Source organism: Moschus berezovskii, chromosome 11 (assembly GCF_049115385.1).
Source record: "Moschus berezovskii isolate FMDL1 chromosome 11, NW_MosBer_1.0, whole genome shotgun sequence".
Classification (NCBI taxonomy): Eukaryota; Metazoa; Chordata; class Mammalia; order Artiodactyla; family Moschidae; genus Moschus; species Moschus berezovskii.
The window spans coordinates 108,491,091-108,513,563 of NC_142470.1; the positions used below are offsets into that span (position 1 = coordinate 108,491,091).

General features: G+C 45.4%; 1 protein-coding gene across 3 annotated transcripts in view; it reads left to right on the plus strand.

Moving 5' to 3' along the window:
- Positions 1-2,129: 2,129 nt before the first annotated feature.
- Positions 2,130-22,473, plus strand: part of TMEM87B (transmembrane protein 87B) — a 54,208-nt gene continuing 33,864 nt past the window's right edge. The window contains exons 1-9 of one of the 3 annotated variants that reach the window (XM_055399174.2): positions 2,243-2,379; positions 7,875-7,988; positions 10,718-10,778; positions 14,047-14,138; positions 16,298-16,432; positions 17,714-17,767; positions 19,544-19,634; positions 21,069-21,130; positions 21,502-21,685. In XM_055399174.2, the coding sequence (XP_055255149.1) occupies positions 7,983-7,988; positions 10,718-10,778; positions 14,047-14,138; positions 16,298-16,432; positions 17,714-17,767; positions 19,544-19,634; positions 21,069-21,130; positions 21,502-21,685 (685 nt within the window). In that variant the 5' untranslated portion in view covers positions 2,243-2,379; positions 7,875-7,982. Of the gene's footprint in view, positions 2,380-7,874; positions 7,989-10,717; positions 10,779-14,046; positions 14,139-16,297; positions 16,433-17,713; positions 17,768-19,543; positions 19,635-21,068; positions 21,131-21,501; positions 21,686-22,473 lie in introns of all 3 variants that reach the window. The other 2 variants (XM_055399172.2, XM_055399173.2) reach the window with 2 other exon arrangements.

Genomic DNA, 22,473 nt, shown 5'->3' on the forward strand with positions numbered 1-22,473 from the left:
ATTAGGCTCTCAATACAGTTTTCAGGTGGCTCAGTGGTAAAAAATCTGCTTGCCAATGCAGGAGACACAGGAGACATAGGTTCGAACCCTGGGTCAGGAAAATCCTTTGGAAGAGGAAACAGAAACCTATTCCATTATTCTTGCCTGGAGAATCCCCATGGATAGAGGCGCCTGGAGGGCTACAGTCCATGAGGTTACAAAGAATTGGACCCAACTGAGAGACCAAGCACAGCACAGCACAGGGTGACTGATCAGACCAGGTCCTCTTGACTATAAATTGATCATATTTTACATTAATGACTGTTAAACTAGGATTTCATTCTCCCTCTGGACAGTATTTACATTTAATAATAAATGAACAACTGCAGTTCTCTTTGACAGCAAGATATTTATTCACTTTTCACAGTCGAAAATGCCTGGTGAAGTAAACAATTAAGACAAACAAAAGCTTTGTCCCTCTGAGCTTTAAACAGTAACCAGGCAACTTCATTCATTCTAAAAATTATTAATCTTCCCACTGACAATATACTCACAATACAGTGCCTTGGGTTCAACTGACCAGACCTCAAAGCACTTTGCAGGCACTCACCATGAATTTGGAAAACAATTGTTTCCCCTAAGAGGGGCTTGGGGTATGAACAAATGCAAAGGACCCAAGAAACTGAACCACACAGAGAACTTTAACTAGTAGCTCCACCCGATAAGCCTCTGTCACCCTATTTGTTTAACCTATACATTTCACGGGAAATGACAGGCTGGATGTTACAAGCTGGAATCAACATCGGTGGGAGAAACATCAGCAACCTCAGATATGCAGATGATACCACTCTGATGGCAGAAAGCGAAGAGGAACTAAGGAGCCTCTTGATGAGGGTGAAGGAGCAGAGTGAAAGAGCCGGCTTAAGACTAAATATTAAAAAAACTAAGATCATGGCATCCAAACCCATTCAGTTCAGTTCAGTTCAGTCGCTCAGTCGTGTCCGACCCTTTGCGACCCCATGAATCACAGCACGCCAGGCCTCCCTGTCCATCACCAACTCTCAGAGTTCACTCAAACTCATGTCCATCGAGTTGGTGATGCCATCCAGCCATCTCATTCTCTGTCGTCCCCGTCATCCGAACCCATTAGTGCATGGCAAATAGAGGGGGGAAAGGTGGAAGTCGTGACAGATTTGCTCTTCTTGGGCTCTAAAATCACTGTGGACAGTGACTGCAGCCATGAAATTAGAAGACGATTGCTTCTTGGCAGGAAAGCGATGACAAACCTAAATAGTGTGTTGAAAAGCAGAGACATTACTCTGCCAACAATGGTCTGTATAGTCAAGGCTATGGTCTTCTCAATGGTCACATATGGTTGTGGGAGCTGGACTGTAAAGAAGGCAGAACGCCAAAGAATTGATGCCTTCGAACTGTGGTGCTGGAGAAGACTCCCAAAAGCCCCTTGGACAGCAAGGAGATCAAACCAATAAATCTTAAGGGAAATCAACCCTGAACACTCATTGGAAGGATTGATACTGAAGTTGAAGCTCCAGTATTTTGGTCATATGTTGCGAACAGACGACTCATTGGAAAAGTCCCTGATGCTGGGAATGATTGAGGGCAGAACAAGAAGAGGGAGTCAGAGGATGAGACGGCTGGACTGCATCACAGATTCAATGAACATGAACTTGGGCAAACTCCAGGAGATGGTGAGGGATAGGGAGGCCTGGAATGCTGCAGTCCATGGGATCGGAAAGAGTCTGGACACGACTGGGCGCCTGAACAACAACAAAAGCCTCCGACCGACCACAGCCACTTGGAGTCTGCGACCTGAGCTTTCGGCCTCTGGCTAAAGCCACCTCCAGCTCAGGTAGATTCAGAGCCCAGCCTCCCCTCCCACCCGCTTCCACACTCCTGCCCAACGCTGAGCCCCGCCCCTCGCCTCCTCTCAGGACCCCCGCCCCTCTCCCTCTACTCTTCACGCTCTGCCCCGCCCCTCCGCCCCGGCCGGCCCAGAGCCCCGCCCCTCGCCTCCTCTCACGCCCCGCCTCCTCGCTCCGCCCCCTGCCCCTCCCCTTCTACTCTTCCCGCTCTGCCCCGCCCCTCCGCCCGGGCCGGCCCTGAGCCCCGCCTCCGCGCCCCATCCAGGCTTCCTGGGCCCGAGCCCGCCTCCCGGGGGCGGGCCTGCACCAGGTGCGGGCTCGCGGGTGGCGGAGCGCCAGGTGTGGCTTCCGCATAGAGATGGCTGCCGTCTTCCGCGACGGGGTCTGGCTCGCGCCCCGCCGCCGCCTTCCCGCCGGGCGCCCGCTGCTGCGCCTCGCCCTCTGCCTCCTGTGCTGCGGCCCGGCGGCTATGGGCGCCGTCCCCGAGCTCGGGCTCTGGACAGCGACGATCAGTGACGTAAGCGGAATGTCGGGACCTAGGCGCGGCGCGGGCCCGCAGAGTTCCCTGGCGCCCGCTGGGAGCCAGGCCCGGGCTTGTTCCTGCGGCCAAGCCTGCTCCGGGCGCCCGATCCGTCTCCGGGGCCTTTTGTGCGCTGTGGGCGGGGCGCGCCCCCTCCTCCGGCCAGACCTGGCCTGCGGGGAAGATGAGTCAGGCTTCTGCGCGGGGGGGCGTCTCTCTCTTCTGAACCCTGCTAGTGAAAATCATCTTTCCCGTAGTCCTGGCCTCTCGCTCCGCTCGGACAGCCTCTGGCTAGATCAGGCCCTTCTTATTCAGACCTGCCCTGAACCCCTCGGCACTCATAGCGGCATTTTTGGATTTGACCCCTCCTCGTGCCGGAGTGCAGCCACAGGGCCACACCCGCGTGGCCACAGGAAGGACTTTCCAGGGTTTCAGTTTCCGCATACATTTATAAAGCGTGTGCGTCTTTTTTCCTTTCTCTCTCTTCCTCCCTCCCTCCCTTTTTCTTTCTTTTTCATTCCTTCCAGAAGGGAACAGGCAATAGTCATGCCACTCCCTTCCCCTCTTTCTGGGTTTCTGAATTTCTCTCGGGCTCTTATCACAGTTCTGGGAGTATGTGTGGTTGGGGGGCGGGGGCGGGACATTTGCAAGGCTAGTCCGGAGGCTTGAGCCCCTGGAAACTCTTCCTTTCCAGGGCAGGCCGTTTGAGAACTTGACATCCGGAAGTTTCATGTCTCATGTTGTGGGAGGAATGCCGGGGTAGAATTTTGGAAAGATTTGCTAAAGAGGGACAGGAAATCGAAGAAGCCTTCAGTCAGTTCAGTTCAGTTCAGTCGCTCAGTCGTGTCCGACTCTCCGCGACCCCATGAATCACAGCACGCCAGGCCTCCCTGTCCATCACCAACTCCCGGAGTTCACTCAAACTCATGTCCACAGAGTCGGTGATGCCATCCAGCCATCTCATTCTCGGTCACCCGCTTCCCCTCCCGCCCCCAACCTCTCCCAGCATCAGAGTCTTTTCCAGTGAGTCAACTCGTCGCATGAGGTGGCCAAAGTATTGCAGTTTCAGCTTTAGCATCAGTCCCTCCAATGAACATCCAGGATTGATCTCCTCTAGAATGGACTGGTTGGATCTCCTTGCAGTACAACGGCCAACACCACAGTTCAAAAGCATCAATTCTTCGGCGATCAGCTTTCTTCACAGTCCAACTCTCACATCCAAACATGACCACGGGAAAAACCATAGCCTTGACTAGACGGACCTTGGTTGGCAAAGTAATGTCTCTGCTTTTTAATATATTATCAAGGTTGGTCATAACTTTCCTTCCAAGGAGTAAGCGTCTTTTAATTTCATGGCTGCAATCAGCATCTGCAGTGATTTTGGAGCCCAAAAAAATAAAGTCTGACACTGTTTCCACTGTTTTTCCATCTATTTCCCATGAAGTGATGGGACCACTTGCCATGATCTCTGTTTTCTGAATGTTGAGCTTCAAGCCAACCTTTTCACTCTCCTCTTTCACTTTCATCAAGAGGCTTTTGAGTTCCTCTTCACTTTCTGCCATAAGGGTAGTGTCATCTGCATATCTGAGGTTATTGATATTTCTCCCAGCAATCTTGATTCCAGCTTGTGCTTCTTCCAGCCCAGCGTTCCTCATGATGTACTCTGCATAGAAGTTAAATAAGCAAGGTGACAATATACAGCCTTGACGCACTCCTTTTCCTATTTGGAACCAGTCTGTTGTTCCATGTACAGTTCTGACTGTTGCTTCCTGACCTGTATACAGGTTTCTCAAGAGGCAGGTCAGGTGGTCTGGGATTCCCATCTCTTTCAGAATTTTCCAGTTTATTGTGATCCACACAGTCAAAGGCTTTGGCATAGTCAATGAAGCAGAAATAGATGTTTTTCTGGAACTCTCTTGCTTTCTCCATGATCCAGCAGATATTGGCAATTTGATCTCTGGTGCCTCTGCCTTTTCTAAAACCTGCTTGAACATCTGGGAGTTCACTGTTCACATATTGCTGAAGCCTGGCTTGGAGAATTTTGAGCATGACTTTACTAGCGTGTGAGATGAGTGCAATTGTGCGGTAGTTTGAGCATTCTTTGGCATTGCCTTTCTTTGGGATTGGAATGCAGACTGACCTTTTCCAGTCCTGTGGCCACTGCTGAGTTTTCCAAATTTGCTGGCATATTGAGTGCAGCACTTTCACAGCATCATCTTTCAAGATTTGAAATAGCTCAACTGGAATTCCATCACCTCCACTAGTTTTGTTCGTAGTGATGCTTTCTAAGGCCCACTTGACTTCACATTCCAAGATGTCTGGCTCTAGGTCAGTGATCACGTTATCGTGACTATCTTGCTCGTGAAGATCTTTTTTGTACAGTTCTTCTGTGTATTCTTGTCACCTCTTCTTAATATCTTCTGCTTCTGTTAGATCCATATCATTTCTGTTCTTTATCGAGCCCATCTTTGCATGGAATGTTCCCTTGGAATCTCTAGTTTTCTTGAAGAGATCTCTTGTTTTTCCTCTTGTGTTGTTCTCCTCTATTTCTTTGCATTGATCACTGAGGAAGGCTTTCTTATCTCTCCTTGCTATTCTTTGGAACTCTGCATTCAGATGCTTATATCTTTCCTTTTCTCCTTTGCTTTTCGCGTCTCTTCTTTTCACAGCTATTTGTAAGGCCTCCTCAGACAGCCATTTTGCTTTTTTGAAGAAGCCTTACCTACCACATTTCTAGAGTCAGATGATTCATCCATCTCTGTATGAGATGAATATTTTCCACATGTATAGAAGTGATGTCTGAATTCTTTTTATTAACTTATTTTTATTTATGCTCGCGCTGGGTCTTCCTTGCTGCATGTGGGTTTTCTCTGTTTGCTGCAAGTGTGGACTGCTTCTAGTTGAGGTGCTTCTGCCTCTCATTGCAGAGGCTTCTCTTGCTGTAGAGCGGGGTCTCTAGGACTGGAGCCTCAGTAGTTGTGGTAAGCCTGCAGCATATGGGATCTTCCTGGACAAGGGATCCAACCCACATCCTCTGCATTGGCAGGCAGATTGTTAACCTCTGGACCACCTGGGAAGTCTGGATGTCCGAATTCTAAAGGCAAAACTTACATTTTGATTTCCTCAATAAGAAAAAGAAAGTAGTGTAGGAGACTACACATTCTTCCTATAGCATAAAAGCTACATAGAGGCTAGAGTATGTATCTTTCTGAATCTTGTAAGACCGAGTGCAACCATTTCTTCCAGGATTCTCCGGGGTTGGTGCCCTATTTTGTGTACCAGTCGTAGAGCCTGCGTATCTCCATTATTGAATTTCTCTGAACAGTAAAAAGCAAAATTCAGAGTGTAAGGTAAGGGAGTTAAAGAAGGCGAGGTTCAGAAAAAGAATGAGACCGGCACTTTACAGGAACCGATCACCTTCAATGAGGCGAGAAGGGGCAACAGTCAGATTAGTGAGCTGCTGCCCTAACCCAAGAAAAGAGTAAGTATGTACAGGCATGTTTGTGGAAAGCTACCGTCTTAAGGGGGCCTGTTCTTCTCTAAGGTTGTTCAGAGTAGTTATCTCTTAAACGGCTGGGGCAAAGAATTCTGGAGATCGGCCAGAGGCTGGACTGGCTGGGAGCTGGGCTTAATCAAACTTAATGTCCATTTTTTTTCTTCAGTGAGAGAGTTCTTTGTTTTGCATAGAATGGTGGGGAGGACCTGGAGGGAAGTTTTAACTCCGGGCTATTTTGAGCCGTGTAACTTTCCTTCACAGAGAACCACACTTAAGGTTTCATGCTGCTTCTGCAGTGAATGGGCCATAGCATAAACTAAGTCAGCATAAATTGAAAGTAAATTGGCTGCAAACAGACTGCTTGACCATATCTGTAAAGATCTTTGCTAAGTACACTTTGGACAGGGAGATTCCTAAAGCCATGGGGAGAAAATAACTTTGCTTCTTGCGTGAGAAAGAAAATTTTTCTTTGGATCCCATATAATCTTTATTTTCGTTTTTAGTCGCTAAGTCACGTCCGACTCTTTTGTGATCCCATGGACTGTAACCCTTTAGGCTCTCCTGTCCATGGATTTCCCAGGCAAGGATACTGGAGCGGGTTATCATTTCCTTCTCCAGGGGATCTTCCTGACCCAAGGATCGAACCCATGTTTGTTGCATTGGCAGGCAGATTTTTTACCACTGAGCCACCAGGGAAGCCCCACATGATCTTTCGTCCTGTGTGATTCAGGACAGTAGCAATCCATAAAGCTCTTTGCAAAGGGTAGGCTGATTTTTTTCCCCCTCCCCTATTTTAATTTGTCACAACTGGAAAGGAAATTGTAGTTTTCTTTCATTTGTCCTGCAAATTCATCCAGAAATGGTTCTTTGGATTGTAAAGGTCAACAGTTTAAGTGCCTGCCTACCATGTGCCATGCACTACATTGGCCATCGCTGTTGGAAGGATGTATTTTAGACACAGCCGCCTCTCTCGAGAAGCTCACACAGTGGTAGGGAGCAGATTCACGGGCAGTAGTTACACACACAGTGGCATTTTTGGGGTATTACTGGAGCGCTGAGGAAGTCACCTAACCCCGCTTTCTGGATTTGGTGCCTGGCTGACTCTGAAAGGATGCTAAATGAAGACGGAAGTGGCAAGTAGAACAGCAGCTGTGTAGAAACTCTTGGTGAATCTGCTGACTGAAGGCAGGCATGTTGGTTGGGATTGGACCATCTTAAGCCTTCCATCCCTGAGCTTGGCCTTGAGCCTGTGGCCAGGGGTCTCAAACTCAAGGACCTGTGGGGGCTGAGGCAAGTCCTGTCAGTGAGTGAAACAAATTAGGTTTGGGGTTGGTGGGGAATGCTGTGAACTGCAGATGACATGCCACTGCTGAAGAGGGCACTTGCCATTCAGCTGTAGCTGTGGGTGCTGTAGGGCGGTCAACACATTTTTTATCTTTTATACCCGCACTGCACAGCATGTGGGATTTTAGTTCCCCAACCAATTGTCAGACCCTCACCCCCTGCAGGGAAAGTGCAGAATCTTAACCTTTGCACCTCCAGGGAAGTGGAGGTGCTGTGTCAACTAATTCAGAAAAAGTCTTAAAAGACTCCTTGTGGGCCCAACACAAGCCATTTTGTAGGTTGAATTTATATGTTGGCCACCAGTAGCGACTTGGGAGTGTGAATGAGGGCAAGCCACGGAAGAGTTTTAGACATACCTGCTAATCACTGTGGCTGTTGTCTAAGGATGAATTGTAGGCTCCAGTCTGGAGGCAGAGGTACCAGTTAATTGCAGAAGTATAGGCCTGAATCAGGGCAGTGGTGGCAGGAATGGAATGGGTGTTTGCTTTGTCACTCAGTCGTGACTGACTCTTTGTGGCTCCATGGACTGTAGCCTTCTAGGCTCCTCTGTCCGTTGGATTTCCCAGGCAAGCATACTGGAGTGGGTTGCCGTTTCCTCCTCCGGGGGGCCTCCCCAACGCAGGGACTGAACCCACGTGTCCTGCATTGGCAGGTGGATTCTTTCCCACTGAGCCGCCGGGGAAGCCCTGCAGGAATGGAGAGAAAGGGCCAGTCTGAGAAGTGTCTGTGAGATAAAGGAGGCCTGCCTTGGAGATGGGCAATGGAGGTGAGAGACTGGAAGAAACGATGACCTGGGTGACTGGGGGTGGCATCACCTACATACAGCCCAGCTGGCCAGTGTAGGAAGCGCTGGGGAGGAGCAGAGGGGGAGGCGTCTGGTTTCCTGCAGTGTTGACATCCCAGGGGGCGTGACCTTTAGGTAGTTGGGTATGTGGACGTGCTGCTCAGAGGAGGGATCTGGACCAGGGCGTTATTGATGTGGAAACTGTTGAGGAGGGATGGGATTTCTGTGGTGGTCCAGTGGTTAGGAGTGCACCTTCTAATGCAGGGGGTGTAGGTTTGATCCCTGGTCGGGGAATTAATTTCCTACAAGCCTCAAGGACAAAAACCCAAAACGTAAAACAGAAGCAGTATTGTAGCGAATTCAGTAAAGACTTTAAGAAAGAATGATCTGCGTTAAAAAAAAAATCTTGAAAAAAACCATCAGAGAAAAGGGTTATCAAGAAAGAACCATTTCTCCTATCAGAGTTTTCCTGTAATTCCTGACCACTTGTTCACTTAACTTAATCTCTTCTCACAGAATTTTTTTCTTGGTGAGGGCAGATGTGGATCAAACCAGTCAATCCTAAAGGAAATTAGTCCTGAATATTCATTGGAAGGACTGATACTGCAGCTGAAACTCCGGTATTTTGGCTACCTGATTCGAAGACACTGATGCTGGGAAAGATTAAAGGCCGGAGGAGAAGGGGCCGACAGAGGATGAGATGGTTGGATGGCATCATCGACTCAATGGACATGAGTTTGAGCAAATTCCAGGAGTTGGTGATGGACAGGGAAGCCTGGCGTGCTGCAGTACATGGGGTCACAAAGAGTTGGACATGACCGAGTGACTGAACTGAGTGAGGGCAGACATGAAATAGCTAGTACAAGATTTCATTGTAGTTGTGGTAAGGGATGTGAGGAATGGGTCCCACGAACATTGGAAGGGAGGACTGGTCTGGTATGGGCCCTGGAGGAAGATGCCCTGAGGAAGGGGATTTTGAGCTGGGCTTTCATAACTAGAGGAAGAGTAAATTTTCAGGTAAGTTTTCAGGTTGACCACTAAGGTCCTGAGGGCTGGAAGGAGTATTATGTTTTTGAGGACCAGGCCTTGGTTATACCGGGCCCTGTGAGGCACAGGGAGATTTGGTCTGTTGTAAAGAGACAGTCTGTGTTATAGCGCAGTGGTAAAGAATCTGCCTGCCAGTACAGGAGGTGCGAGAGACGCAGGTTCGATCCCTGGATCGGGAAGATCCCTTGGAGAAGGAAATGGCAATCTGCTTCCTTATTGCCTGGGAAATCCCATAGACAGAGGAGCCTGGTGGCCTACAGTCCGTGGAGTGTCGAATAGTCAGACATGACTGAGCACACACACAGAGAAGGTGGTAAGCCGCAGCTCAGAGAGACGGTCAGCTGTTTTATCAAAGGTGTGTTTATGTTGATGCCAGGAGAGTAAGCGCAGGCGCACAGACACGCAGCCCTCCCTCAGCCCCTGTGTGCTGCTGGCCTCGGGCTGTGAGCCTTGTGGGGCCTCACGTCCGCTGCAGGGAGTAGATTACACGGGACAAGGCTCTGAGCTAGGCAGTGATGGGACCAGATTTATGGGTTGCTTTGTTTTTTCTCTTTTTGACCACACACCATGTGGGATCTTAGTTCCCTCACCAGGGATCAAACCTGTGCTCTCTGCATTGGAAGCATGTTGTCTTAACCACTGGGCCACCAGGGAAGTCCCAGATTTACGTTAAAATAATAATAATCGATTTGGTCATAGGGAGGAGTGAAAGGATTGTTGTTGTTGTTCAGTCAGTAAGTCGTGTCTGACTCTGTGACCCCATGGACTGCAGCACACCAGGCTTCCTTCACCATCTTCCTGAGTTTGCTCAGATTCATGTCCATTGAGCAATGATGCCATCCAACCGTCTCATCCTTTGTCGTCCCCTTCTTCTTTTACCTTCAATCTTTCCCAACATCAGGGTCTTTTCCAGTGAATTGGCTCTTTGCATCAGGGGGCCAAAGGGTTGGAGCTTCAGCTTTAGCATCAGTCCTCCCAATGAACATTCAGGGTTGATTTCCTTTAGGATTCATGGTTCAATCTTGCAGTCCAAGGGACTCTCAAGAATATTCTCCAGCACCACGATTCAAAAACATCAGTTCTTTGGTGCTCAGCCTATTTTCCAGAATACAACAGTACTTTTAAAGAGTAGAGAGAAATGTTTTTAACGAGATTTTTCTTTATTTGTTTTTAAAAATACATGTGTGTGTATATATATATATATATATTGGTTGCCGTGAATCTTCATTACTGCGCGAGGGTTTTCTCCAGTTGCAGCGAGCAGGGGCTACTCTCTAGCTGCAGTGTGTGGGCTTCTCACTGCGGCAGCGTCTCTCGTTGCAGAGCGCGGGCTTTGGGCGAGTGGGTGCTAGTGGCACCCAGGCCTAGTTGTTCTGTGGCATATGCAGTCTTCCCAGATCAAGAATCAAACCCAGGTCTCCTGCACTGGCAGCTGGATTCTTATCCACTTACCACCAGGGAAGTCCAATATGTTTATTTCTTAATTTGACTGCACCAGCTGTTAGTTGTGGCTAGTTAGCTAGTTACTAGTTAGATGTGGGATCTAGTGTTCTGACCAGGGATCACACCTGGCCCCCTGCTTGGGGAGCAGGAAACCCTAGCGACTGGACCACGAGGGAAGTCCCTAACAAGATCTTTCTATATTTCTTTGTTTCTCATTACAGAAATCAGGACCTTTGATATTTAGGAAAACTATGTTTAACTCTACTGAGATCAAGTTTTCTGGTAAGTATAATAAGTTAATATAATAGTGAAGTAACAATAAATTATAAGTAAGCAACATATATCTAATATATTAGCATAATATAAACTGACATGACACATTATAATATTATGTATTTTAAACTCGGCAGATGTTTTTAGGTGATTATAACATTTTAAGAGTCTGATCCAGTCAAATTGTAGTTATTTTCAAGAATGGATTTTTCTAATCCTATCTCAGAAAATGTAATATGAATCATTCTTTAAAAATTATAGTTAAAGCCTAATAAAGGAATCTTCAGCAAAAAAGTATTTCAATTCTGTGAAATTTGACTTTGAATCCCTTTTAAAGTACAATAAATTTTTATGGATATAGGAAATGCCATGATTGTGATGAAACCTTTGTGCCTCTGAAATCTGTCTAAATATACACAATTATAGTATGAAATAAAAATTATTAGACACTGATATTTTAATTAGGATTTTATGGCTTATGAAAGTGAAAAATACTGCTCAGAACTCTTCTCTGTGTAGATACCGGTATGTCATGACTAATAAGTCATAGAGGGAGAGGCTTTCAGTATGTTTAGTGGGTTTTCAGACTTGCCCAGTCACTCAGCAGTGAAGAACCCGCCTATCAGTGCAGGAGATGCAGCTTCGATCCCTGGGTCGGGAAGATCCCCTGGAGGTGGAAATGGCAACCCACTCCACTATTCTTGCCTGGAGATCCCACGGACAGAGGAGCCTGGTGGGCCACAGTCCATGGGGTTGCAAAGAGTTGGACACGACTTAGCGACTGAATAACAACAAGTGGGTCTACACTGAGTCTCAGCGTTTTATGGTGAATTCAGTGGGTTGACTGTGCCCTCAACTCCTCTTAGTGTTTCCAGTAAGTTGACTAAGTCGGTTGGTTGCCAGGGATAAAGTTTGGGGATAAGGAGTAGTTTTTTTTGTTGGCTAGAACAACTTGGCTTCCTGGACTCCCACAGCCATGCCCATTTTCTCTCTCACACCATCCTCTGATCATCTGTTGGGCCGTCCTGCCCTGTGGTCTCTGCTGATGGAAGTAGGCGAGTCATCAGCTAGAAAGCAGAGGCGGGTTCAAAGCAGCTCCCTGAGATCGTAGATCTTCAGTCGGTGATAAGACTTGGTAAGAAGATATCAAAGCCCAAGGTGGGTGAGGAGAAGATTTTGTCATCTCAGTGCTTTAATAAATTCATGTCAGAATGTCTAGACAAGATTTAAAACACTGGTGCAGACAAAAAAACCTCTGTAGGGGAGTAAAAGGTTATATGGACCAGTGAAACAGAGAATTTGGTTTTTATGGCTCAAGCGGTAAAGAATTGCCTGCTGTGCAGGAGACACAGGAGACATGGGTTCAATTCCTGGTTTGGGAAGATCCCCTGGAGGAGGAAATCGCAACCCACTCCAGTATTCTTGCCTGGAGAATCCCATGGGCAGGGGAGCTTGGTGGGCCACAGTCCGTGGGGTTGCAAAGAGTCTGACCTGACTGAGCAAGAATGCAACACAGTGTGAATGTCTGAGGTCAGCCTTGAAGTAGATCACAGTTTAGTATTAACATACTAAAGGGAGAAAGAGTGAGGCAGTGGGAGGGGGTTTAAAAGCATTTTTTAAAAAATGAGACTTTAGTCGGGTGAAAGCGGGCAATGCCTCAGCGTTGGTGGGCAAGAGGTCTTTCTTAAGGTGTGACTGAGGCTCTGACAGGTGACTGGCAGGGATGCACCTGAGCCTCCTGTTCTGCTGCTGTGATCACCAGGCAAGCTTCTCATCACACTGGGCGTCCAGGAAGGCTTGTGGAAGAGAGTTAGTTGATCATTACATGTCTACTTTATAGTTACTATTTAAGTGAGCACTTGGGCATTTGGGTTTATACTTGTGCAGCTGTACTGTGAAAGAGGAGACAGCATCTCTGGGTTCTCACAGAGCAAAATTTTAGTGCCTGCAGAGTTAAGCATTGGTCCCTTGGATGTGTGTCTGTGCTGTTTGGTGGATCAGACATGAGGCTTTCCCTTCAGTTCAGTTCAGTTCAGTCGCTCAGTCGTGTCCGACTCTCCGCGACCCCATGAATCACAGCACGCCAGGCCTCCCTGTCCATCACCAACTCCCGGAGTTCACTCAAACTCATGTCCACAGAGTCGGTGATGCCATCCAGCCATCTCATTCTCGGTCACCCGCTTCCCCTCCCGCCCCCAACCTTTCCTAGCATCAGAGTCTTTTCCAGTGAGTCAACTCGTCGCATGAGGTGGCCAAAGTATTGGAGTTTCAGCTTTAGCATCAGTCCTTCCAATGAACACCCAGGATCGATCTCCTCTAGAATGGACTGGTTGGATCTCCTTGCAGTCCAAGGGACTCTCAAGAGTCTTCTCCAACACCACAGTTCAAAAGCATCAATTCTTCCCTTAGGTGGCCCATACTCCTTAGCAAACTGCCTCAGGCGGCCGTACTTCTGCTGTGCCCTCACGCCTCCTGGGCCTTCGCTGGTCCTGTCTGTCCACCCACCTTTTCACTGGGCGCACTTCTGATCCTTGCTCATGAGCCTGCTGGGGCCCCATTCTTCACGCCCACCTGACTGTTAGGCACCTTGCCCAGGGCTCCCTTGACGCCCTGTTCTCAGCCCCCTCCTCCCTCAGAGGTGCCTGTTTAACTGTTAACCCTCGTTTCCCCTAATTCCTCTTTTGTCAAGCATCCAGGGATTATTCTAGTTTACCGTATGTCCCTTCCTGGCACACAGGCTGCTTACTCAGTACTTTTTGGATGGATAAGTTAGTGAAGAGAACATTTCAGAGTGAAATAAACAGTGACTGAGCATATCCGGGGACTCAGTTTAACACTGGACTTAACATGTAGATGGAATGACTCCTTCCCTGGAGAAGGAAATGGTAAACCACTCCAGTATTCTTGCCTGGAGAATCCCATGGATGGAGAGGCCTGGTAGGCTACAGTCCACGGGGTCGCAAAGAGTCGGACACGACTGAGCGACTGAACAGAACAGAACAGAGCATATCCGGGGACTCAGTTTAACATTGGACTTAACATATAGATGGAATGACTAGTCTACAGCAACATTTGGTTCACTGTGATAAATTAATGTAATGAACTTATCTGTCTCATTTTGAGGCGACTTTTTGGAGGAATTAGGTAATATTTTACTCATTGTTTCCTTAAGGTAGCCTATTTTAAATTGAATTCTTGAAACCTGAAATTTAAATTGGGGTATATAATATTGTTTACAATATTGTTACAATAAAAGAGACTTCCTTTTTCTAAACAGTTAAGTCATTCAGTTGTCCCAGGCCTGTGAAGTTTACCATAGAGTGGCATTTGGAGCATCATACCTGTCATAATGAATATTCTGAGTTGGAAGTAAGTAAAACGCAAATTTTAAAGGAGTGTAAAGCTATGAAGGAAAAATTACGGAGTATAAAGATTTATTTGCTCATTAAGTGAGGAGTCTAGAAATAAAGACTGTAGTTTTAGAAGTACCACAGATTTATTTTTGGACTTAGCAATAAATGCTTTAATTATGTCAAAATATATGCTTTCTGAGAATATAAATCTATCATTTTTATTGTATCTTATGAAAAACATTAGTAATTGTTTAAATCAGTTATAGGAACCATTGATAAAGGGATTGTGAATCATACATAAATAAAAGCCAACTTAATTTAAAGAAGAAATGTAAAAATTTCATTCATTCAGAAAATGAGTAGCAGGGACCCTAGGGCTTTAGTTCGGATGAGCCGATTTCATGAGTATGAGTAGATCTCATCAAGAGGTGAGGAGGGAGATGGGAGAGTGTGAGAGGAGAAAAAAAGAGGCCAGGCTAGGTCAGCGTGTGCTTCCTAAGGAAATCACAAAAGTACTCACTTAGATTGCATAGGACATCAGATTTAGGACATTTAATGTTGATACTACCCTATTAGTTGATAGATAAATCTTATTCAGATTTTGCCAGTGTCCCAAGAACGTCCTTTTTAGCAGCTTTTTTTCTTTTCTTTTTCTGATACAGAATCCAATCCAGGATCACACTGTATTTCTGCAAGGTTTTTTTGGGGGGCAGTGGTGGGGGGAGCACAGCTGTCATTCATGATATGACATTGATATGTACAATCGATTTATTTTTATAAAATGTCCTCAATTTGAGTGTTTCTCACATTTTCTCATGAATAAATTCAGGTTATATTTTTGTCAGACATACCATACCCTGGAGAAGGAAATGGCAACCCACTCCAGTATTCTTGCCTGGAGAATCTTATGGATAGAGTAGCCTGGCAGGCTACACTCCATGGGGTCACAAAGAGTCGGACACGGCTGAAGCGACTTAGCATGCACACACTAGAAAATACACTGTTTTGTCCCATTTTTGATGATGTTAATTTGCTCAGTCAGTTAAGGAAGTTTCTGTCAGTTTTCCCCTGTAAAGCTGCTACTTTTCTCTCTGTTGTTAACAATAGTTTGTGAAGAAGTACTTTTGTATTTATGTGTAAATACCCTGTTTTTTCATCAGTCCTTGTTTTACTATTCTTTGATTCTTGCCTGATTAATTAGTTGTTAGTGATGATTGCTGGGGCTTCCCAGGTGGTGCTATTAGTAAAGAACCCACTTGACAGTGCAGGCAGGTGTAAGAGATGTAGGTTCGAACCCTGGGTCGGGAGGATCCACTGGAGAAGGGAAGGGCAACCCAGTCCAGTGTTCTTGCCTGGAGAATCCCATGGACAGAGGAGTCTGGAGGGCTCCAGTTCATAGGGTCTCAAAGAGTCAGACATGACCGAATCGACTTAGCCCTCACACACATGATGATTGCTAAATGGTGACTCTCTAATTCCATGTTTTCTTCCACATTTACTAGCGCCCTGCTATGAGAATGCACTGTCTCATCCTTTATCTTACCCATCAGTCAGTCAGTTATCACGATGGACTCACTGATGTTTAGTTTGTTGGGCGGGTTATAATCTCTCACTGTTTTTTTGTATTTTGCTCAGATTGCCCCGTATTTGGCCACTTGTTGCTCAGCCGTTCAGTCACATGTGACTCTTTGTGACCCCGTGGACTGCAGCACACCAGGCCTCCATGTCCTTCACCATCTCCCAGAGTTTGTTTAAACTTACATCCATGGCCTTCCATTTGGCCAGTTAAAGCCTCTTAACCTTTTCTTGGTACTCGGGAACTGCCACTGGGAGCCTGGTTTTATTCATCCACCCAGGAGCCTGGAACCTCATTGTTCGTTGACGTGTAAATGAAATTTCCCCTGCACTCACTTGGGTTTTGCCATCTGTGCTTTATGTTACTATGTGTTTGGTTTATCTTTCCTTGTAACTGAATACTGCTTCTTTCTCTGAAATCCTTTATACATGGAATAGAATGAAAGTAATCCCAGCACAAAGTATTATATGCAAAGCTTTTTTTTCTTTTTGGTATTTTGTTCTACTGAATGTTTCAAGTGTTCCAAACAAAGTGGATTTTTGGTATTGTTTAGATATTAAATGAAAATAAATTATGACACAGAACTTTACCTTGCATAGGCACTGTCACAGAAGCATGGACTTCAGGTGACTGAGGACTTTTGTGGCCGTTATTTCAAGAACAGTGAGTGTTGGACAGCAAGAGATGAAAATGTAGAGTGCAGCAGTGATCTGCAGGTGTTTCCCCCTCTGAATGTGAGTGCCCATCTCACCGTGTTGAGATCAGATGTATTTGTTTCCCAGTGAATATAAGTATCAGTTTAACTTCTGTTTACCAGTATTGTGATAAATAAAGGTCTTAATTCATCAGTTTTTAGGTTTAGTTCTTTTGCGTGTGTGGCAGTACATAGTAAGTGAGGTGTTGGCATCACTGTTTCATGCCCTTGTACCCTGTGCAGTGGCATCCTTGAAAGAGGATCCTTTTATCATGTTTTCATGATCTGCTGTCACTGCATCCCTCTCTCTTCTGCCCACCCCAGTTGAGTCTTTGCCACCCTCACCCCATCAGAATAGCTCTAGTCAAGGTGATCAGTGACCTCCATGTTGTTAGATCCCACATCTGTTGTTCTTACTGAAGGTCTGTCAGCTTACCAGCATTTAACACATTTGAAAACTGTCCTCTATGCACTTTCTCCTACTAAACCTGGAAGACTAGACTCTAAAGCTGTGGGCCATTTTAGCTGATTTTTTTGTCCTGTAAATTCTGAAGTGAAAATGTCTTTAATAAAAATTTTGGGGACTTCCGCAGTGGTCCAGAGGCTAATACTCGGTGCTCTTGATGTGGGTACCTGGGTTCAGTCCCTGGTCAGGGAAATAGATCCCCTATGCCATAGCTAAAATCCCGCATGCCTCAGTGACGACTGAAGATCCCAGCGCCACAGCTAAGACCTGCCGCAGCCAAATAAATATATATATTTTTTTAATCTAAAAAAAATTTTTTTTCAAAGGGTTCTTTTAAAAATTTGTGTTGAGGTATAGGGACTTCCCCCGTGTCCCAGAGGTTAAGCCTCTATGTTTCCACTGCAGAGGGCCCAGGTTCAATCCCTGGCCAGGGAACCAAGGTCCCACATACTGCTGGATGAAGCCAAAAAGAAAAAAAAAAAAATTTGTGTTGAGGTATAATAAACATAAAATAAAGCATGTGTATCAGAAGTGTAGGGCTTAATGAATTTTCACAACCCGAACCCACCCTCATAGACCAGATCAAGTATAGACCATCTGAGCACTTTGAATCCCCTTTGGGTTCCTAACACCCTCCCTGCCAACAGAAACCACTGCCCTGAAGAAGGAAGTCATTTTCCAAGTGTAGGATTTTGTTACGAGTGTTTAGGGTACAGTGAGATTTGTTTTCTGGTGTTCGACCTTCAAATCTTTGCTTTTTTTTGTAAGTTTTTTTTTGCCCTCAATTTGTTAGAACTGTTTTTCCTCGTGGAAATGCAACAGTATAAAATGGAATTATTTTGTTCTTTTTTCCAGAATAAACAACTAATATCAAATACCGGAAATGTCTCAAACCAGGAAGGATCAACAGTAAGTCACTTTCTTTGCCTTTAAATCAAATATATACAAGTTAGAGTAAGACTGAGCAGAATCTGCTGATGGATGATAGATACTCATGATCTTAAGTAGGGTGAGTAGAATTAGGAAAGAAAAAAAGAAGTGTGATTTAAAACAGTGTATTTTAACATATGTCTGTGTGAATTTTGTACATACTTGTTTCTTTGTTTAAAAAATCTCTTTGAAGCTGTAATTTAAGGGTAACTTCTCTGTCGTGTTCCTGTACTTTAAACAATAAAACTGCACTGTTACATGCCTTAGACAGCACAGCAGTGGGCTAGTTGGTGTCGTCTTTAGGGAAATAAATAGGAACTACAAGGTAGCGCCAGGTGAAGGGAAAATGTAGACTTGGGGGGAATTATAAAAAGTCAGAAGACTAAGAGGTTGAGAGGGTTACAGAGAGTTGAGTGTCGGGACCGAAAGCAGATTAAGGAGAGCTTGCTTTTAGACTGGGACTCTCTGCTTTTATGGGCTTCTTCAACCATCTTACAGAACAGTCTGATAGTGGAAAAGCATTCAGTCTGCAGTGGTGCTGAGCCAACTCTTTGCTTTGTACACATGGTGTCACAGGTGGAGGAGTAGGAAATGACAGGGAAGAATAGGAAATAGGAAGGAGGAGTGTGAAAAGTTTGGTCCCACTACATGGGGGTGTTGGAGGGTTCCCAGGCGGTTCCCAGGCAGGCGGGTTCAGCTTCTCAGTGGGTCTGAACTCTAGCAACAGAGTGCCTGAAGGAATTTAAATAGTTTAGCCCAGCAGTCCCCAACCTTTTTGGTACCAGGGACTGGTTTCGTGGAAGACAGTTTGTCCACGGACATGGGGTGGGCGGTGGTTTCAGGATGACACAAGGACATTGCATTTATATGCCACCACTGATCTGCCAGTCAGAGCTCAGGCAGTAATGTCGGCGATGGGGAGCAGCTGTAAATACAGAAAGCTTTGCTCGCTCACCCACCACTCACCTCCTACTGTGTGGCCCAGTCCTAACAGCCCATGGACTGGACTGCGCTGTGGCTTGGGGGGGTTGAGGACCCCTGTTTTAGCCTCTATACTGTATCTGAGTCATTTTCAATCATGTTATATGACATCTTTCTTCCCCCATTTAATTTAATTTTTTTTTTCCCCATTTAATTTTAAAACACATTTAAAAAACCAAATGCTTGATGATATTAGAAAAACTATTTGAAAGGTAATACTAAATATAGAATGGTAACTTTAGGAGGAAACCTGTAGAAATGCGACAAGTAGAAAATATTGGCAAGCGGAAAAGGCTTTTTCTCTCCTCCATCCTTTGGGTGGTAAAAAAAAATGGAGGAAATCCTTTTACTCCCCACTATCCTTCTACAGCCTGCCTCTGTGTGTGTGTGTGTTTAAGGAGCCCAGTTCTTTTTTTTTTTTTTTAGCTGCATTGGGTCTGCCTTGCGGTGCCAGGGTTCTTTGCTGCAACACGCAGTCTTTCTCTAGTTGTGGTACTTAGGCTTCTCTTGTTGCGGAGCACAGGCTCTAGAGTGCAGAGAGTCAATAGTTGCAGCGCAGAGGCTTGGTTGCCCCCTGGCATGTGCTATCTTAGTTTCCCGACCAGGGATCAAACCCGTATCCCCTGGAAGGTGGTTTCTTAACCACTGGACCACCAGGTAAGTCCCCCCAGTTCGATTCTTAATGGCTGATTTAAGACATGGTGAACAGTTGTTTAGCTATATCTTATAAAGCAATTTAAAAAAATAACTCAAAGGATTTTTTTCCCGTTTCAGGATGTTGTAGCCAAAACACAAAGAGATGGATTTCATATCTTTATTGTTTCTGTTAAAACAGAAAAAACAGATGCAAGCTGGAATTTGAACGGTATAGTTGAACAGTATGCATGTTTACAGTCTGTTTTTACTGTATTCTGCATTTTTGTCATTAACTCAAATCTGCATTCTCTGTTAAAATACATTATTCAAAAAGAAATTTCTTTAATCACAAAAATGAATAATCTGTTTATTTCTGGGACTTAAAACTTTATGCTTATCTTAACTTTAATATTTTTTTAACAGACTAGAAATTTAAAATTAATTTAAGCTAAATTTTTAAAAATTTTAACTTCATGGAGGGGTACAAAATTCTCTAGATTAAAAGAAAAAATTTTTTAGCATGTGGGCAGCACCCTAATTGTAGTTGAAATAGATTATATTCTGTTTCTTGAAAATAGCTATCACTGGGGGTTTAAAAATTTGTTCTTTAAAAAGTTTAAAAAAGAAACAAAAAACATGTGTTTATAGCCTAGGAGTAGAAGGAGCATCTCTGGCAACTGTGGCTTCTGTGCCCTGAGCCCCGCTGCCTGCCCAATAAGGTAGACCCTCTGTTAGGTGAAACTGTGGTTCCTGGTGCCGAGTGTGAGCCCAGGCTTGCATCACGCAGTTTTCAAGGGAGCAGATGCTCTCATGGATCCTGGATTGCCTTGTCGCTCACTTTCTAGGCTGGGCATCTGCTGGGCTGACAGTAGCCAAACAGCGTGTGAGCATCCTGGGAGTTTGCAGACTGCCCTGATTCACCCACTGGGACTCAGAGCTGAAGCCACAGTCTGTGTCTGAAGGGCATCCAGTCCCAAGGGGAGGGAGAAAGCAATGAGATGAGACAGGCATGGCTGCAGAGGAGACCCAGAGCTGTTCTTCCCACTGAAGCTGGTAAAGAGGCTGCTCTGGAGAATGTGAAGCAGGGCTTCCTCCTGGAGGTGCTGTAATGGGCCAGACCATGCCACACAGGGGGCAGGGGCCCCGCTGCCATCCTGCTCCCCACCACCTTTCTTTCTTTGATACCAGTAGGCAGTTTTAAGCTTCTGCTGAATAGTAAATGGTGCAGTAGTAGTTGCTGAGCCCTGCAAGTCTTGTACTGTATCTGCCACTCTGTTATTGCCGTCTCAGACAACAACCCAAACTAGATTCTGGAGTTCAGTAATTTGTCCAAGTTACATTACGAAAGACAAAGTCCTCAGTGAGGTCAGGGACTCAGCCAGGGCCAGTCTCCGACCAGGACTACTTTGCTGTCTGCCTAAGAGCCAACTTAGCCCATGCTGTATAACTCCATTTCTATAAGTAAAGATATCTTGATAAGGTTACATAATCAAATAATGTAATTAGTAATTATCTAGTACTTTGTGTGTGCTAGGTAAAAATTTAGCGTTTGTTCACTTGGTTTATATTCTTGGAGTCTTAGAATGAGCTTATATTGACAAACTTAAGAAAACCTGTTAATTTTAACACCTTAATTTCTTTATCCCCATCCTGCCTTCTCCAGTTTCTCTTTCTATGTTGGGACCATATGGATATATCTCTGCGTCAGATTGGCCTCTAATGATTGTGAGTATCTCTGATAATTTTTTTCCTTTTTTTAAAAATGAGTTTTTTATCCTAATTAGAATATTAAAAAATTTTAAGAGATTCGTGGCAGTGATTCCTTAGTAGCTAACACTACATACCCTCTATTTCTGGTTCCATGGTGACTGATAAAGGATTGCAAACCTGAATGTAGAAATGCCAGTGTTCAGTTCTGCTCCAGTGCCATACTGTTTTACTTGTAACCTTGCAGTACAGTTTGAAGTTAGGGAGCCTGATTTCTCTAGCTTCGTTTTCTTGTCCTTGGCTATTCAGGGTCTTTTGGGTTTCCTAGAAATCTGAATTTTCAAATGATCAGAAGCCTTCACTGACTGAAATCGCTTCTCTTCCCACAGTTCTACATGGTGATGTGTGTTGTTTATATCTTATATGGTGTTCTGTGGCTGATGTGGTCTGCCTGTTACTGGAAAGATATATTAAGAATCCAGTTCTGGATTGCAGCTGTTATTTTCCTGGGAATGCTTGAAAAAGCAGTTTTTTATGCTGAATACCAAAACATCAACAGCACTGGGCTATCAAGTAAGTAGTGAGTGTGTCCATGAACATGGTATGACCCAGGAGCCTCCTAGCATTTGTGAGCAGAGCAGAGGGGACTGCCCCTCACCACCCACCTCCATCCAGTGGTTTGGGAAACCATAGTATAGATGAAGAGGACAGAAGCCAAGAAGGGAGTGTCAAAGGAGGTCTGCAAACTAGGATAGCATGTGTGTGGTCCTTGTGTTCTGTGTTCTTGCTGACTTTCCCTGACTTCCCTCCTGGGGAGAAAAAAATTCCCTAAGGTTCAGCGACCAGTGACTGGCCTAACGCAGTACAAAATTCTGGACTGGGGACATTGGGTGCTGTCAGTCCTTTTAACATACTTCTCCTTTTTTCATCCATCCTTTTTCTTCTCCTTTCCCCAACAAAAAAGAAAGAAAGTTTGGCCACAGGAGTCAGATGAGTAGTGTAGGATGGATGGCGCCTGCAGCCTTTTACAAACAACTTTATGTGACCATGGGAGGCACCGTCCCAGTTTACACAGTGGGACGTGGTGCGCCGGCCAAGCATTCGGGCGTCTTCAGGTGTGTGCCCCAGACTGCTGAAGGATAGAGTGCACCGTCTACACAGAGGGACTTCCCTTCAGTGGCTCAGACTGTGCTTCCAGTACAGGGAGCACAGGTTTGATCCCTGGGTAGGGAACTAAGATCCCTTATGCCTCGCAGTGTGGCTGGTTATAAAAAAGGAGGGGGGTGGCCAGAAAACTAAAGATATAGTTAATTTCATCGCTTTCAAAGAGATGACTGGGTAAAAGATAATTTCTCTCTTTG